We start from the raw sequence: 19,037 nt of genomic DNA on the forward strand, positions 1-19,037 counted from the left end.
TAGACTAAGAGATAGTGACTGGCTCAAGGTCACCCAGTGAGCTTCATGCTGGGTGGAGACCTGAATCTGTATCTCCTCAGTCCTGACCTGACATGTTCACCACTACATCACAGTGACAGGGTTCACACGATTGCTGCTGCTTGTCGTGGCTTATTTAAGCCACGACTAGTGGTGACATCCTAAAAATTCAATCCTCTGTTGTGGCTTGTCATGTCTTCCAAACTTGGTGGGGGTGGGTTGTGCGAACGTTAAATAAGCCTCGCATAACCCTAAAACAGCCCATGGTTTCTGCAAGGGTTGTCAAACCCTCACACAACCTTTCTCTGCTGGGTTCAGATGACACAAGAAGTTGAGGTCGTGGCTTGAATATTCAAAATATTAAATAAGCCACAGTGGGCTGTGGTGATTGTGCAGACTGGCCCACTGGCTGCATTCAGATGCATCGCTAAACCATGGTTTACTGTTACGAGAGAGGCTTAACCTTCTCACCCACTGGGTTATGATGGGAACTGTACCTTGACGCATCTGGAGAGCACGAGATTGGGGAAGGCTGGGTTATTCCATTCTGTTGTCACAACAACCTTGCAAGGTGGATCGAGGAGAGAGTGTGACTTGACTGAGGCCACTGTGTGACCCTCAAACAGATCTGCACCGAGATTTCCCTGCATTCCAGCTGGATAAATCTTCCAGCACAGGCAAGCCCTGAGCGGTCAGCCTCCCTCTGAAGGCTATGTAACTTGTTGCGAGGTCCCTGTTTTCTTGCTTTTAGGATCTGACTTATTAGCATGAAGCCTTTACATCTCTGGGCTGCAACAGGGAGCTAATGGTGCCCCTAACATTTAACAAGCCCTGGTAATCATCTTTTTCTTTAAAGGCAGGGGAAGCGTTACGATAGTCTCTCTGCTTTTAAGAAAGGTGCCTGCTTGCTTTCTTCTTCCCTGATGCCAGGAAAAGTCTTTTGCCACCATGGGCCTGATCCACATACCCAGTGACGTGCGGGGAGCTGTGAAACCCCAGGGAGAGCTTGGCTGTTGCATCGTGGTCTAAATATAGTAACTAGGACAGCACCTTCTGTCCTGAGACGCCTTGTCTGTTTGCACAGCTCTGTGGGCCCCAATCCTACACTCTGCTTTCAGGGGCTGCATATTGAGGAGAGGAGATTGATTGGCTGGCTGCTAAGCTGGTGGAAGTGTAGCCTTCTTTGATGGCTTGCTACTGGTTGCTCTCCCGCTTTGATTTTCAGACTCGGTTTCATTTGTGTGATGTTGAGGCTGCCGCAAAACCCTCTGAAGATCTTCCATTGTCTTGCAATGGATTGCTGGGGTGGGGGATGTCCGTGGGTCCATGTTCAGTCTGTAGGTGACATTGGTCAGGAATATCAGGTCACACCGTTGCTTGCTTGCTTGCTTTATTTATTTATTTATTTACAGTATTTATATACTGTTCCACATCAAAGACTTCAGAGCTGTGAACAAGATAAAAGCATTAAAACCACATTAAAACAATGAAAACATTTTAAAAGAAACAGATTCTGAACTTAATAAATGGCGGCTGGTCACTCAAGGAAGGCCTCTTGAAATAACACTGTCTTCAGGAGGCACCAAAAGCAATGCAATTTCTAAGCGAGTGGGGCCTGGAACACACTGACCCTATTCAGAGGTCATGTGTTCCCTGACCTTAGGTGCCCATATGGCACGGGAAGGGCCATAGCTCAGTGGTACAGTCCCTGCTTTGCATGCAGAAGGCCCCAGGTTTGATCCCCAGCAGCATCTCCAGGTAGGTCTAGGAGACCCCTGCCTGAAACCCTGGACAGCTGCTGCCAGTTAGCAGTGACAGATAGACCAAGGGTCTGTCTCGGAGTAGAGCAAGGCCCAAGCACCTGGTTGTTCAGAGAGACAGCGAGCAGCCTCCTGCTGCATTTCTGCATTGAGAGTGATTGAATAATCCAGCCGTGCCTGTTGCAGAGAAAGAGCTGCCAAAGCTTGCTGGGAAGAGGTGTGGTCTGAACAGTTAATCACGAAGAGATGCTGCAGGCAGACTCCTTTGTTGGTGGGCATACTGGGCTCTCACAACCCTTTTTAAAATTAACATGTTATCAGACCAAGGACACGTGGTTTGAATGCTCGGTCGTCATGCACGTGACAGAATGAGGCAGTTGAGGTGATGGTGGAATGAACTCTGCCATTTCAGAGTGGAAATCGTGGGATCCAACTAGAGGAAAGCAATTGACACAGAAGAGCACTGCACATGTGGGGATCTCTTTCCCTGTGTGCTTTAATGCCCTGTGCTGGGTGCAAAGCTGCATTCTGTTGATTCTCTACCTCTGATTTTCTTAATCACTTTTCCTGCTGGAAATCAGGGGCCTGTTTAGGTGATATTTCCTACCTGTCCCAGGTTGCACCTCAGGCTCCTGCCTCTGCTCCTCTCCCTGCTGCTCCCCTCAGTGCAGGGACAGTGTACTGGGGGAAATGGCAAGTTTATTTGAATATGGGATCTCAGTGATACAGTAAAATGAAACTGACTTTTTAGTGGCCTGCTTCCAGTCTTACCCCAGATGATATTCAGGATGGTATAGGCCAGGGATTGGCAACCTAATGCCCCGCAGATGTATTGGATTACGGCTCCCATATGCCCTATCTAGCACAGCCAGCTATCAGAGTATGGAAGTTGTAGTCCCAAGCATCTGGAGGAGGCCAGGTTGTTTGCCTTTGGTAGAAGCACTTGGAAAGGCTGTTGAGCAGCACGGAGGCCCCCGATTTCTCAACTTTACTTGGATCCTCCCCAAAAGTCTAAAGTCAAAGATTCCCTGGCTTGATGTTTTTATTTTAAATGTCTCGTGGGGAATTAAAACATGGTTGTCCTTTTGTGTATGTGAAATCTTCCAGGGAGCCGCCGGATTGTGGATGTGATGGATGTGAACACGCAAAAGGGCATCGAGATGAGCATGTCTCAGTTTGTGCGGTACTATGAGACCCCGGAGGCCGAGCGCAAGAAACTCTACAATGTGATCAGCCTGGAGTTCAGCCACACGAAGCTGGCAAACATCGTCAAGCGCCCCAACGTGGTGAGTTGTTGGCCTCTCTTCGGGTAGTTACTGAGTTCAGGGTTTGGTTCCGTTTGTGGGTGTGCACCTTTATTGGAAGGGGTGTCATCTGTCATCAGTTCATCAATTTGGGCCGCCTTGCCCACTCTGTTGTCCTCCAGATGTTTTGGGCTACAACTCCTATCATCCCTGACCATTGCCCCTGCTGGCTGGGGCTGGTGGGAGTCACAGTCCAAAACATCTGGAGGGCACCAAGTTGGCGAAGGTTGAGTTACACTAATCAGTTAAGGGTGCAATGCTTCTCTTATTCATATGTTTTGGAAATGCCCAATGGTTGCGTCCTTTTGGGAGGAAGTTATTATACGGATAAATTTTGTACTGGAAAGCTCTTTAATATTTGCTGATGTAAATGTTCTTTTAAATTACCTGCTTCTTGGAATGTAACACACGGTCAGCATAAATGGATTTTTCACGCCTGTTTGGTTTCTAATAAAGACTTACTACGATATTGGAAGGATGAAAGCTCACCACCTATAATGCAATGGACTGAAGACTTAACAACACTAGCAACATTTGAAAGAGTGGTATATAGGCGTAACTTGCAGATGGACTTATATGTGGATATTTGGTCTGCTTTTACTGAAGACTATGTGTAACCTATTTTTTTCCCCTTTTTTTCGTTCTCAAATACTGTAATATTTGAAACAGGATATTGGAACACTTATTTTTATTTTGTTCCATTTTTTTCTTTGGTTTTGTTATGTTTTTGTTTTATTTTGTTTTGTTAAATTCACAATAAAAAATGGGGGGGGGGAATCAGTTAAGGGTGCAATCCTATGCATGTTTAGACAGGAAAATGTCCTACAACTCCCAGCATTCCCAAGCCACTATGGCTGGCTGGGGAATGCTGGGACTGTACAAACTTTTTCTGTCTAAACATGCATGGGATTGTACCCTTAAGTTCTTTTTAATTGAGTAACGAAGCTCGATTAATTAAGCAACACATTTTAAAATGTTAGTTGTTTTTAATATAAAAATGTATAAGAACTGTAGACGGCAGACCCTGTCTTCGAAAAGGCATTACCTTATTGCACTCATAAAATGGCGCCTGCACCATATGCAACCCATGGAATTGTGCTTCCTTCCCCCTCCCAAAACTCTTCTTTTAGTCCTTTGCAAATGTATGCAGAAAATGAATGTGATTGATCTATGACTGTAATTGGCCGTCTGCCGTAACCTGTGAGGCTCTCTTGGCCTATGATTGGTGTCAGTGAGGCTTCCTCTTTCTCTCCTTTCCAGTTTGTAGGGATCATCCAATTAAATTGATTGGCAGTAAACACTAGACAAAACAAGCAAAGTATTTCACTGACCATGCAGGGCATAATCAACGTATGTAGTTCATGGCCCTGTGATTTTGTGATGGCTCAGACTTGTAAATACCCACGTGGCTATAAATGTTCTGTGGAAAGGTCTGTTACGCATTACCGAAAAAGCGGAAATGCATCCCCCAGAAGAGGACCCTGATAGGCATGACATTTGCATTTGCTCATTTTTATGTTCAGGTGCACGTTTACAAATAACAATAATTTGAATGGACATGCAATACATCCCACCATAGTGGGGAAGACGGTGGCCTGTGTGTCTGCTCGGGGCGCTTTCTCAGGCACGGCTAACCGTGGCTGGACAGCTTCAAGGCTCCTGCTCTGTCCCCTTTTCTTAGGTTTCTTTACCTTTAATCCAGACCTGGGCTGGACAGTTCTTCAAACAGAGGACGCCTCCCAGCAGAGCAGGGGGTGGGCAATTCCTGCTGCTGCTGCTGCTGCAATTGCTGCCAAAGTGAGAGGCTTCCAGGAGCACCACTCTACTTGTGTGCACCTTGTCTCCTTACCAGATGGCTACATGGGGGCAAATTCAGCAGCAGCGGGATGCAAACATGGCCGTGGGGGGAGGTGTGTGCAGCCAGCCTCCACGCCCCCCCCAACCCTTGCCACAGAGGACTGTCCTCTGGAAAGCAGCGCCCACGGCCACCGTACCACTAACTCTCTCCAGCTGTGAGGATTGGTCTTTCTCCATCATTCCCTAACTAACTCCTGACCTTGGCCGGTTTTTCAGGTGGACTTGGTGGATTGGGTGGACAACATGTGGCCGCGGCATCTGAAGGAGAGGCAGACGGATGCCACCAACGCCATTTCGGAGATGAAATACCCCAAAGTGAAGAAGTGAGTTGATTTTGCTTCTTTATGGGCCGTGAGTTGCAGAAGCGTGCGCTGACCCACGCAGTCGGCAAGGTCACGTGGTGCGGCTCTTGCTGGACTGTGGCGGTTGGAGAGCTCCTTCAGAGTTCTGACTGGTTCTGACTGAAACCTGGAGCAGATTCACCACCCCACTGACATCGGAGCCACCAGCCTCCACCGCAGGTAGGGGGTTGCACATTTGCATGCGTTTCGTGTCAGTGCTGGCACATAGGCAGCTGGGGAGACTGAGACACCTGCAGGACTGGAGATCGGGGACTCCAGGAGCTGTTTGCCAGAGGTCCAAGGCATGAAGGGTGGCCCAGAACAGTCATTCCTTGGCTGAGGTCACGCTGACGTGTCTGCCCATGGAGACTGGCACAACTGCAGGGGGAAGCTAGAAACACACAGAAGGAGCGCCAATGCTGCACATCGCCCAGGCAAAAGCCCAGCCTGGCCTGGAAGCAGATCATGTTCATCCCTGTTCCCACTCCCTCACAACAGCCCTGTGAGGTAGGCCAGGCATAGTGACTGGCCCAAGTCACAGAGTAAACTTGATGGCCGAGCAGGGATTTGAAACTGGGCCACCCTGGTCTTAGCCACTGCTGTACGCTGGCTTGTGCCATATCACGGAGAGCCAGTGGGCCGTGTTGGCATCTGGAGAAGATTGTCCTGCTTCTTTGTCCTCTGCTTTGCAGCCTCCTTCAGTGCTTACCATAGGGTGCGCCATTATACAGGCCAAAAGGCTTCTGGCTGAAGTCTCATCCGATTCCGATATGCCCCATCATGTGAGATATTCTGCGTGTGGAAAGCTAGCATGCCAAGAAGGCCTCTAGCCCAGCCTCTCTGATGCGCTAGTTTTCTACATACAAGGACTTTTTTTCTTCCCCCTTTTGTTTCCAATAGGGTGTAATATTCACAACCAGTCTCCCCACGCCCCCACCCCCGTGTTGCATTCTGAAGTGGCCAAGTCCATAGAGGGTTGTTCCACTCAATTGTTTTTGTTTTTTCCTGAATGTGAAGATTTTTATTTATTTATTTATTTCCTGTGGATTGTTTTTTGTCAGGCCTTTTCCACACATGCAGCACAATGTTGTTGGTGATGATGAGGTGGCATAGTCCAGGTGCGGAATCGCTGTTTTTGAATACAGCACTGTGGAAGAATTTCTCTGAAAGTAGAAAACTAGCATAGCCTGGAGTGAGCTGGAACAGAACCTTCCTCCGTTCTGTGCTATTTTTTTTAATTCTTTGCAGGGAGTTTTTGCTTGGGGGAACATTTACAACAGTGTTATCACCTGGCACCCTGAAGTGGTACAGCGCACTCTGCCATCTCATTCCGCTGCAAGTGTAGACCAGGTTTCACTCGGTTTCTTTGGGCAGGGGGTTCATTAGCTTTATTTACAAGGACTATTTTTATGTGTGTGCTTCTGAGAACCTTATCTAATAGATTTTTCGTGCTTTGGCTGTTTGTCAGTGAGCTTGTTTCTTTAAAGGCTACACCGGCTGTATTTGGATGTCACGTTAAGCCAGAATTCTTGGCTTAATAAATCACAATGTGAATTTATAGGCTGTTTGCTTCTCCCTTTGCATGAGTGGCTAAACAAACCAGGAAGAAATAGTTTTGTGTCACATCCGAACACAGGATTGTGGTTAAGGTCACCCAAACAAGCCAGGCTTTGCTGGTTTATGAAACTTTGCTTATTTGGACACATATAACCATAATCCCAGATTTGGATGCAATGCAATGCATAGCTATCCTATCCTGGTTTGTTTGCCCGCCCATGTGAAGGGAGGAATTAATGGGCTGCATGCCAGCCTGCTGCTCGTTTTCATAGTGATTTATTAAGCCAGAATTCCTGGCTTAATGTGTCACCTGATCATGGCCATTGGCAACCCTCTCTGTTCCCTTAAAACCCATGTTATCTTTCTTTTTTCGTTCTTGGAAGGTGAAAATAATGTTGTTTAGATTGTTTGGGATTTTCTTAATTATCTCCACAGGAATAAGAAATATACAAATAGGAATAGGGGAAGCATTTCTTGAGTATATCATGAGAGCCAGTGTGATGTGAAAACCTTTCAAGCATTTGGAAGTACTAGTTCCCCTCTACTCAACACTGGTTAGGCCTTATCTGGAGTACTGGGTCCCGTTCTGGGCACCACATTTTAAGAAGGATGCAGACAAACTGGAAACGGTTCAGAGGAGGGCAATGGAGATGATCAGGGGACTGGAAACAAAGCACTATGAGGAGAGACTGAAAGAATTGGGTATGTTTAGCCGTGAGAAGAGAAAACTGAGGGGAGATATGATAGCACTCTTCAAGTACTTGAAAGGCTGTCACAGAGAGGAAGGCCAGGATCTCTTCTCGATCATCCCAGAGTGCAGGACACGAAATAATGGGCTCAAGTTACAGGAAGCCAGGTTCCAGCTGAACATCAGGAAAAACTTCCTGACTGTTAGAGCAGTACAACAATGGAGCCCATTCCCTAGGGAGGTGGTGGGCTCTCCCACACTGGAGGCATTCAAGATGAGGCTGGTCAGCCACCTGTCTGGGATGCTTTGACTTGGATTCCTGCACTGAGTAGGGGGTTGGACTTGATGGTCTTATAGGCCCCTTCCAACCTTACTATTCTATGATTCTGTGTGTTGGTTAGAGTGTGGGATTGGGACTCGGGAGATCTGGGTTCTAGTCCCCAACTGGCTATGAAGTTCACTGGGTGACTTTGGGCCAGTCACTGACTCTCAGTAAGGATAAAATGGTGAGGAGTAGAATCACGTAAGCTGCCTTGGGTTCCCTGGAGGAAAAAATGGCAGGATCTAAATGTAATATTAAGTAAATAAATAATAGCGATTTGAGCATGGGAATTGTGAGGGGGATGAGTGGGAGTGGGAGCAGAAGAGAGTTCCTCAGCTCTTAGACTGGCCAGTTAGGTTTGGATACCAGAATAATAGTTTTGTTTTCAAAGTGCTGTTTTGTATTTTGTAGTGGGGAGGGGATTTTGTGATGGTGAAGTATCTGGTAGCGACGGTCTTAGCTGCCTATGTGTCACAGGATGCTGACAAATCGGAAAGGCCTCTGGCTGTGATTGGCTGATCTGCTGTGACATCAGACAGGAGCAGAGCAAGCAGATGTTCCTAGCAATGTTTATTATTTTGCATTATTTATTCTGGTTTTGTTAGTCATAAGGAGGGGCCGGGCACTGAAACCCTCCCCAAGCCACTAGGAACTTTGCCCAGCTGTTGAGAGTTCAGCAGCTTTCAAATATATCAGCACTTTCAAATATATCTTCACAGTCATAAGGGCTAGAAACTTGTCTTAAAGATTGCTGAAATTCTTAGGAAGATAAGTTACATGCCCAGTAGCGCAATATTCTGTGCTTTTGTCTGCACCCCAAGGAACTGCAGCATCGAAACATCCTCTGAACACTTGTTCCTGGAGAACAATAGCAGAAGAGGGGTATTACACTCATACCCCTGCTTGCAGGTTTCACAGTGGTATCTAGCAGGCTGCTGTGGAGAAACAGGATGCGAAACTAGGTAGGCTTTTGGCCTGATCCAGCACAGCTCTTTTTCTGTTCTTCAGCAGCCCCACTAATCACAAATATCTCTAGTTCTGTGTTCGGTTTCTGTATCTGATGCTGAGCTGGTTCTCTCAAATGGAAAGCAGACCAACAAAAAATAGAAAAGAAAGAGTGATAGTGGTTTTTGCAAACACAGATACTGATGTCAGATACAGATGTCATTTCATTTCATTTATTATATTTCTATACTGCCCCATAACCGAAGCTCTCTGGGCGGTTCGCAACAATTAAAAACCATTAAACATTATATAAAATATAAATCCATTCACATAATAACATAGAACAAATAATACACACAACAATAACTTATATCTAAAAAACAATCCGCCAGAGACAATCAAGAGACTCATTATATGCTGCCAAATGCCTGAGAGAAGAGGGCAGTTTTAATCTGGTGCCAAAAATATTTGGCCACCACTGAGAAGGCTCCTTGTTGACACCCTTCAAGCCTCCCTCAGAGGAGGCTCCCAGAGGAGGGCCTCAGATGCAGAGTCTAGTGTGCGGGTTGGTTCACGCCAGGAGAGGCGTTCTATCAGGTACGGTGGTCCTGAGCTGTGTAGGGCTTTATGGGTCGGTTTTGGCTCAAGCCTGCAAAGTCCCGTGCTGGGCATTGGAGCTTGGGGATTGCTCCATCTGCTGCACCCGTTTAGAGACTGCTGTTGAGAAGGACCCGGAGAATGTCCTGGATCTGTCCCCTTAACTCTTTAACGGTGGTCCTTCAATCGCACACCTCCTCTTCCTTTCATGAACATTCTGAACATTGCAACAAGTTGCTTCAGCCAGGAAGAAGCGGGCTTCTTATGAGAGATTCCCCAAATGTGTGAAAGAACTGCTGTGTTGATGTGAAAACAACTTAATGAAATAACTAAAGGTGCCCATGTACTCAAAAGTTCTCTGACCAAAAGGAGGCTGCCCCTGTGTCTCAGTATGACTGTGTCCCTGGCCTAGCCTCTGCTGGGGGTGCGTCACTCTGCTGCATCTGTGCATCAGGGGTGATCACAGCATTGATCACTTTTAATGCAAAGAGGCAGCAGAAATCCCTGCCCTTAGAAGACTCTTCGTGAGCCACTGCTCCAAGTGTGTCTTCAGGAGGTGTACCTAGAACTGTAATTCATGCAGAGACGTGGGGGAATACGCCCTTTATTGAGTCGTATGGTTGGTTTGAACGTAACACTGAACGATGTTTCCAGGACAAATGGACCATGGTTTAGCATCACACACATGAGCCATGGTGAGTCTTAGGCTCACATGCTTTGCCCCTCCCCTCTTTTCCTCATATGCTGCAGTTCCTAATATGCTTTCCTCATATATTTCCTGGTTCTTGGTACGGTATACTTAGTTGCTGTTGTCAAATGCGGCTAACTATGGTTTGTGCAAACCAGGATCAAACCCTGGTTTGTGGGCAACTGGTGAGTTGTGCAAAACCATAGTTGACCACATTCAGCTGCCATGGCAAACTTTGCTTTGGCAAGAGCCAGGAAGTAAAGGTAAGCATTGCGGCACGTGAGGAGAGGAAAAAGTGTGCAATCCTGAGGTTCCCCTCTACTTGCTCACTTAGTGCAAAACCATGGCTTGGCATTATGCTTGAACACTGCCTACCTATGTGTGCGCATCTTTTCTGAGATATGTTTCAGGACGTTCCAGGTACATCCTGAAACATATTCCAGATGTATAATTATTCCAGTTGTATAAACTGGAATAATTAATATTCCAGTTGTATAATCTGTCCCTCGTTCCTGTAGTCCCTCTGCTTAGGGCTTGTGAAAAAGATATGACCTCCCCTCCCCCTGCAAATCTTCCTCACTTAATTTGCTCAATCCCCGCCCCCCCGAATAGTAAGGTTGGCATGATTGTGAAATGAGATGGCACACTCTTCCTTATATCTCCATAAGTGAAAGGGCTGGAGGCGTGATGTTTTACTGTGAAAGCTGGATGTTCAGACAGGGGCGCTGGCATATCCCTGAATGGCCCCTTGTAAGTGCAGCCCTGAACGTTTGGGTCCTAATCCCCTGCCAGTGTGGTGTAGTGGTTAGAACGTTGGACTGGGACTTGGCAGATCCAGGTTCTAGTCCCCACTCGGCCGTGAAGCTCTCTGAATGACTTTGGCCTAGTGACTGACTCTCAACCTAACCTACCTCACAGGGTTGTTGTGAGGATGAAATGGAGAGGAGGATCATATACGCCACCTCAGTCTCCTTGGAGGAAAGGTGGGATATATCTGCAAGCAAGCAAGCAAGCAATAAATAAATAATCTCATCAGCTCCAGCGCTCTGTGGTGGTGTCAGTAGTAAGTGGCTGCAGGGCAATTCCTGTTGAGGAACTGCAGGTTCCCTAGATCAACCATGCTAGGGTGGCACAAATTTGTGTTCTTTAAGACAGAAACAAGGCAGAAAAACCAAGGGGTCTTGAGATCCTGCTGATGTTGACTGCTCCACAGTGGTTTAAGGTCAAAACACATGTTGGTAATAAATATAGCTAAAACCAGATACGGCTGCAAAACCAACATGTTTTTTGAATGGGGAAAATGTGGCATTCATTTCCAGGACCTGTAAGCCCTTCTTACCTTGACAGACAGAAGGTGAATTCAGCTTACTTTCTGTATTTAGATATATAGCCTGCTGTATCCTTAAGGGCTTGAGCTGTCTACAGCATAAACCTAGTAGAGGCCTTTCTCCCTGTGTGAAGAATTCGGCTTTTTAGCCACAGTGTTTTACCTGTGCTGGGAGCGGGAGGGGAGGGGAAGATAAAGGCCTCTTCATGTGTTAGAAAATGCCTCTGCAGAAGTCACTTCCTTCTGGAAATTACACACGATGGGCCAGTTCGTGCAATCAAAATAAGCCACTGTGGCTTATTTAAAGTACAGAGCATGCCGGGCACGTTTTCCATAATCACCATCCATGCGCGGCTTATGGTGTCATCCAGACCCAGCTAACATGGTTTGTTGGGGGGGGGGACAACCCTCCAATAACTCTACAACAGCTCATGGGTTATTGGAGGGTTGTTTCCCCCTCAAACAAGCCATGCCGTCTGGGTTCGGACAGCGTGACAAGCCGATCCCAGGCAGTAATTATGGAAATTGCACCCAGCATACGCCACGATTTCAGTAAGCCATGGTAGCTTATTTTGATCATGCAAACCAGGTCAGTGTCCTCAGTCTATGCATGTGGCCTGCTTGTGAGAACCAGCGTGGTATAGTCCAACCTTCCCCAACCTGGCACCTTCCAAATGTTTTGGACTATAACTCCCACCATCCCCAGCCAGCATGCCCAACAACCCAGGATGATGGGGGTTGTTGTGTTGTACCAGGACTGGGGAGATCCAAATTGAAATCCCCACTCAGCTGTGAAGCTCAGTGGTTGACCCTGAGCACCCCCCCTTCTCTCTCAGCCTAACCTACCTCACAGGCTTGTTATGAGGATAAAATTAGGAGAGAAAGACTCTGGTGTCTTAAGCTTTTTGGAAGAAAAAAGGGATATAAATATAATACAAACAGTTGTGTATGACTTGTAGCCTTTTCGCTTCATGTTCACACACTCAGAAGCCATCAAATGACTGGGGCTTCCCAGTGCAGGATCTGCATCACAATTTCACAGTGTGTGTGGGATTCGCACAGACTCTGATTATTTATTTATTTGATTTATGCCCCACCTTTCTACCAAAAACATGGCACTCATTACTGGCCCCTAGGTAGCAAGTCTGCAAATGTGGGAAGCAGCCTTTGGTTTCTCTGCCTGCCTTTTTAGTCCGCGTTATTCCCCTCAGGCCAAGCTGAGGTTTCCCCCTTTGTGGCCCAGGCGGCTTCCTGCTCCGAGCAACGAAATGGAGGGAAAAGTTGCATGGCGCAACACGCGAGGGGGAGCGGAGGGGGGCCGGGGGCATTCTTCTCCGAGCCTGAAAGTGCCGTCTCCGGGCGGGAGATTTCGGGAGGGGGCCCCGCCGGCTCCCTTCAGGCAAAGAGAAAGGGAGGGAGTGAAAAAAACACCTCCATGGGGGGGGCGAGCTGGAGGTGGGGCTGAGGAGAGAGGCCAAGCAGGACGCATCGCGTCTCTCCGTCCATCCTGTGGGACAACGTTTCCTTTTTGTCTGGCTGTTACAATTGGCGGCCTTCGGTTACCACGCCGTTCTTTGGGGGGTGAGTGTCTTTTCTGTTTGTGTGAATGTGGAGACTGTGTGTGTGTGCGTGTGGGGGGGGGGGAATAGGCTGTTAGCCCAATTAAACACTATCTATGAAGAATGATAACCGCTCTTCACCGGGGAGCCCCCCAACTCCATTTTCCATCTCTCTCTTTTTTTCAAGCCAAGGCAAGAGAACGAAGGAGAAGATACGGTCTGAGTCGAGTCTGGGCCTGTCGTGCGCTACTGCTGTTACGTACATCCCTCACTCCACTGAGTGAGCCGCCCTTGACCTATTTTTGTGCCCCTCCCCAAATAAGCGCCCTCCCCTTTGTTTCTCCCTCAGGGTTACCAGGCTGGCTCAAAAGCAGAGGTCGTACTCCTCTCCCCTGGCTGTGTCCCCGCTCACATGTTGTGCGGCAACTGCCTCACGGCGCCCGTTACGCCCAAACTGCCGTTTCTGTTCGTTTCCTCCCTCACTATAGACTAGTAGCATGGAGCGCATGTGTGTGATTTTTAAAATTTGTTTCGCTCGCTCGATTGATCTGCATCTTTATCCTGCCCTTCCTCAAAGGTGCTCAGGGCGGTGTACAAAGTTCACCCTTCCCTTTTAACCTTACAGCAGTGAGGTAGGTTAGGCTGAGAGAGTGTCTGATTGGCCTGTGCTCACCCAGTGATTTTTAAAATGTATTTATTTATTGCATTTCTATCCCAACCTTTTTCCTCCTAAGGAACCCAAGGCGGCATGCACAATCTCCCCCCTCTCCATTTTATCCTCACAACAACAACCCTGTGAGGTAGGTTCGGCTGAGAGACTGTGACTGGCCCAAAGTCACCCAGTGAGCTTCCACTAGGCCACACTGGCAGTTTTTAGTACTGGAATAGCCAAATCTTCCCCCCTCCACAAAATGATGGAATAGAAGAGGGTGCCCCAGGGTGGTGCCTTCCAGATGTTCTGACTTCAAGTCTCATTAGCCCCAGCCAGCATGGCCAGTGGTTAGGAATAGTGGGAGCTGGAGAGAAACAAGCTGAGGAAGGCTGGGCTAGAATTTGCCAGTAAGGAGCCTTAGTATCTGAATTGTTACGCTTGCTAAACCGAAAATTGCAGGCAGCGCAGTGCAGTGGGGACCGTTGGTTTATTTACTACGGGTGCAATCCTATGCATGTTTAGACAGAAAAAAAAGTCCTACAACTCCCAGCATTCCCCAGCCAGCTGGCTGGGGAATGCTGGGAGTTGTAGGACTTTTTTTCTGTCTAAACATGCATAGGATTGTGCCCTAACTTTTCTTGCCTTGCCCCAAAGTCTCAGTGCTTGTTACTATATAACCATGCTTCTCGTTTTGCCCTTAAAACAACCCTGCAAGGTAGGTTGTATGGAAAATGCTTCTGTGTATTAGCACAAAACCTGTCCATAGATAATGATACGTGGCACTCTTGTAAGACAGGTTTTTTTTCCCTGCTAAATGTATGCCCGGTGGGAAGTTGTGTTCGGCTACGACTCTTTGGTGCATGTAGGTACAAAGAGAAATGCATGTGAAACCATAAGAATCTGTGATCTACACGCCCTTCGTTTAGCAATTATATAACATGTGAAGTGGAGGTTCTCAGAGATGGTTTTAACTCTCTAAACAGTAATTTCAGTTAACTTCACTGTCAAGTAGGAATTTGAATTCAACACTGTATCGATAGCACCATACTGTGGGTCTAAGAACTTTCCCCCTGCAGACTGCGTGCTGGAATTGACAAAATTCCTGTTTGTGTTAATCACTGCCACAGGCCATAAAATGTTGTTCTGGAACATTATCTTATTACCAGAACAGTTTTGTACACCATTGATACTGTCTTGTTTGTCTGTGAGAAATGTTGCCGTGTCAGATTTACTTCCAGGTCAGGTTGTGGGGTTTTAACCTTTTTCATTACTACTATTACTGTTTAGCTCGAAAAGTTACAATTTAAAAGGTAGTTAAAAATTAACAACAGTTTGGTGTTTCATCGCTAGTCCAGCTCCTGATATTACCCCTTGTTCTGTGTGTGATGTTCAGTGAAAATGACCATTTTATCCAGGAGGTTTTGTTTGTAAGGTTCAAATATGATTATGTTCTGGTTCGTAAATTTGGCGGCGTGTATGTTGAACTACAGGCTGTCCTGTGGGATTTTTTGGTGGCTTTTAACCATTCACTGAAGTGAGACCGTTGGATTTTGGAATGTGTGCAAACCCCACGGCCAAGTGCTTAGGAACCATGTGATGAATCCCAGACTTGAAGCAGAACTTGTGAGGGTAGGGGGACAAACCATAGCTACGAATCTCACCCCCACCCCGCCGTCTCCATTGTAAATAAATGGATCTGTCACTCCTCCCTCCCATAAATTCCCTTTATGCCTTTACAGCAATGTTAGAGTGCCAACAAACTTCTGTGTAATTAAGGGAAAAAGCAAACAGCTACCGTAGGCAAGCGCTGCGTTTTCCTCCTCTCTGGTTTGCCATTGTGTGATGCCCCATTGTTTTTATGATGTTGGGTTATTTTCTACACACACACACGGCATTCTCTTCAGGAAGGAAGGAAGAAGGAGTTACACTTCCCTCCCTGGCTTGACCAAAAAAAAAAATCCCCCAGACAACAGAAAACCATCTGCCAGGATTTGGGAGTGGTTTTATGGTCTCATCTCAGGGGGGGGGGGCGTTCTAATGCCAGAAGGCATAGTCTGGGCAGAACCTACAGCAAGAGCTGATCACACGGTAATGATTGTGACTGTCGGGTTGTCTGTCCATGTGGGTTTGTTTGTTTGCATGCCTCCTTTTTCGTCTAGGAGTTTAGATGAACATGTGTAGCTTGTACCTCTCTCTGGTAGTATACGTGAGTTTGTGCCTTCATCTCTATGCTCCCATGTGGGATATCACCTTCCTCCTTGTGTATCAGCCTTGGAATTTTCTCATGGGTTTGTGTTGTGTTGATCATCCGTGCGATTCATCCTTCGGTGTGGGTTTTGGCTCCTAAAATCCATGGTTCTGCCTTCGTCTTTTTCCAGCTCCCTTACACTTTTGTCCACAATATGTATTTTTCTGTGCTTGTCACTGTGTTTTACTTGTGTATTTGTACACTTCTGTGAACTTTTACCAAATTCTTGGTAGCTGAAGTTGATTTAGGCTGGCCTTCCCCGATCTGGTGTCCTCCAGAAGTTTTGGACTCTTAACTCCCATCAGCCCTAGCTAGAATGGCCAATGGTCAGGAATGCTGGGAGTTGTAATCTAAAACATCTGGAGGGCACCAGGTTGGGAAAGACTGATTTAAGACCTGCAGTGTCTCCTCTGAAAACAGCTGGAAATTGGGGATGGCACCACGGAAACCTGTGTTAGCACAATTCAGAGTGTACAGCTTTGAAGAGGGATAGGTTCCCCCATTTTAAAACATGACATAGCATTTGCGGGGAGATGGGACAGAAATCCTGTTTTTATCCATATATTGCCAACATGTGTGGACCCAAGCAATTTGTCCTTGCTACCTTTCTGCGAGGTTTATCTGTTTCCTCTGGCATAAAATTCTATACCCTAGTGAATTTATTTTCTATTTTGTTGTGGGTCTCCTTCTCTGTTTCTTACACAGTTGTGCAAATCTGTAGCATACATTAATGCCACAGTGTAGACTTGGTGCAGTAGAAGGAAATGTGCACAGAAAAAGGATCATTTTTAGGAGAGCATCAGGCTAGGAAGCCTCTGCCCACGCATCCCCAGGAACAAAATAACACTTGCAAAGCGTAGAGAGCCTTCCTCAGAGCTACGAAAACGCAGCATATGCAAAGCTGTGCTGCATTTCCTTCTGATTTGGGAGCAATTAAAGAAATTGACAGAAGAGCAGCCTGAATCCTCATCTAGCTGGTGGTGTAGAAATGCCCTGGTATCCTTTCTGTATGTTTTGTCTTGCTTTTTTCACTTTTTACTATTTCAGCGCCTTTCCAGTGTTCCTTGATCCTCACAGAAAAGACACAAAAACGGAACAGCCACGGGGGACACTTTTCTGGTCTAAGGAAAGATAACAAATTGAACTTCCTAGGGAGAAAAGGAAAACCTCATGAGAACACACAGTGAAATGGCTGTTGAATTAAAAATAACTTTATAAGGGGTTATTTAAAACATTGTGTTTACAGAGGCTGCAATGCATTTAGGAAAAGCATTTTTTTTTCAGGGGCAGGTATCTGTAGTTCAAGGAGCATAAAAGTTCAGTCTTGCTTCCTGTCATTCCCACCCCAACCCCTCTAGTCCTCTCAGTCGCAAAGGAGTATGCATTCTTTTTAACAGGTTCCTTTCCAGTCTGTGGCTGGCTGGCAGGCAGGCAGGCAGGCAGGCAGGCAGAGAGAGAGAGAGAGAGAGAGAGCGCTGCCCCTGGAGGTGAGCTGGGATGTGATAGGGAAATGTCTTTTTTCCAAGATGGACACTCGAGCAGTTTCTGGCTGTAAAGAAACACACACACACACACACACACACCCACACACACCCCTCTTTGAAAAGTTGGGCTTTCTTCTCCTGGAGCAAAGGAGCGTCCGTTTTGTGATGCGAAGCCTGCCAGGCGAGACTGGCGTGGGGTGTAAGATTAGCTGCGGCAATGGAAGCTGCGCTGAGTATACCATGTGACTGCAGCGTTATATGGGGAGGAAGCCGTAGAGGTCAACCCAAAGGCATTTCACCAGAGACTGCCTTGTGGATGAGAGCAGTTTTTTCCTTCCCCAGATTCCTAACCCTTTCATCAACTGCTGGTGTCGAATGGAAAAGCATCCTCCATTAGAATAATATTGGAAATTTAAGGACAGACTGGTTCCTTTGCACTCAGTTAGAGCGGGCTGAGGGAAAGGCAGGGGAGTGGGGAAACACAGATGCGTCTAAAGGCCCTTTAAAGATCTTTAATTAATCCCTCTGTGTGTAGGAAAAATACAGTTCTTACACATGGATGTTCAGCTTCAGCAACTCAGCGTAGGGGGGTGTTAATGAAATGGCCTTGTTGGGGAACAAGAAACTCTTGTGTGCCTCCGTCTATCCGCGTTTCTTTGGTTTCAGAAGCTTTGTGGTTCATTTCAGAATGAAATTGCTGAGTTCCAGGCCATACAAGCGTGCCAAAGTACTCGAAGGTCCATAGCTCAGTGGTAAAGCACAGGCTTTGCAAGCAGAGGTTTGCAAACCAGGTTTAGCCCCTAGCATCTCCAGTTAAAAGATCTCGAGTGGCAACAGTGGAAGACTTTGGAGATCTGGCTTTTAAGTGTTCAAAGTGCTTCATATTCCTAATAATACTCCTAACAACTCTGTTAAGTAGACCAGTATTAATACTGCCATACTGCAAGTGGAGTGAGGCTTAGTGTCTTGAGTGAGGCCACCTGCTAGTGGATTCCTGCCTGGAATAAAATTCGGACTGGGAGCTTCCTAACTAACATGATTAGCCACTGTAGACCAGTGGGAGGTTTTCTTGAGCATATTTATTTATAATAAGAATACCGCTTAAAACAATAAAATCTCTAAGCGGTTTTCACTAAAAAAAATACTTAATACAATATAGAAACACTATAATAATAATTTGTTTAGGGTGCAATGTTATGCGTGTTTAGACCAAAAAAAGTCCTACAACTCCCAGCATTCCCCAGCTGGGAGTTATAGGACCCCTTTTCTATCTAAGCATGCATAGCATTGCACCCTTAAAAACTTATAGCAGCAGGGACAAAAAACAGTAACACAGAACAGTGTCAGTTAAAAGCTTGTTATATCTGCCCAAGAATATTGGATTTTCAGCTTACAATCCTAAGTGAACAAAATGTGCCTCAGTTATTGGTTCGTTTTGCCCTTGAGTGTGACTGAAAAGAATACTATCTGCAAGTATTTGAATTTATATTGGTGTTTTCATTTTTTTTTAACCTTTGAAGCATTTGGAAACTATTAACGCTTGTCGATCGCTTCTTTCAAATTGAGATATCCGTCATGATCAAATTTATGAAAAGTTGTTTTTGCATTTAAAGTTTCTTGCAAGCTGGCCTCGAAAAAATAAATAAAATGAAGTTGGTTTCCATTTCAGTTGGGCAGGTAAAATAATAAA

The 19,037-nt window shown here is 46.3% G+C and overlaps 1 protein-coding gene across 6 annotated transcripts in view; it reads left to right on the forward strand.

Moving 5' to 3' along the window:
• Positions 1-19,037, forward strand: part of KDM2B (lysine demethylase 2B) — a 92,824-nt gene that overhangs the window by 21,367 nt on the left and 52,420 nt on the right. For all 6 annotated transcript variants that reach the window (XM_084820128.1, XM_084820129.1, XM_084820132.1 and 3 more), the window contains 2 exons: positions 2,886-3,064; positions 5,156-5,262. In XM_084820128.1, coding sequence (XP_084676254.1) covers positions 2,886-3,064; positions 5,156-5,262 — 286 coding nt within the window. The remainder of the gene's footprint in view (positions 1-2,885; positions 3,065-5,155; positions 5,263-19,037) is intronic.

The sequence above is a fragment of the Heloderma suspectum genome, chromosome 13, assembly GCF_057233095.1.
Source record: "Heloderma suspectum isolate Gila_16-S chromosome 13, 16-S_ref, whole genome shotgun sequence".
Classification (NCBI taxonomy): domain Eukaryota; kingdom Metazoa; phylum Chordata; class Lepidosauria; order Squamata; family Helodermatidae; genus Heloderma; species Heloderma suspectum.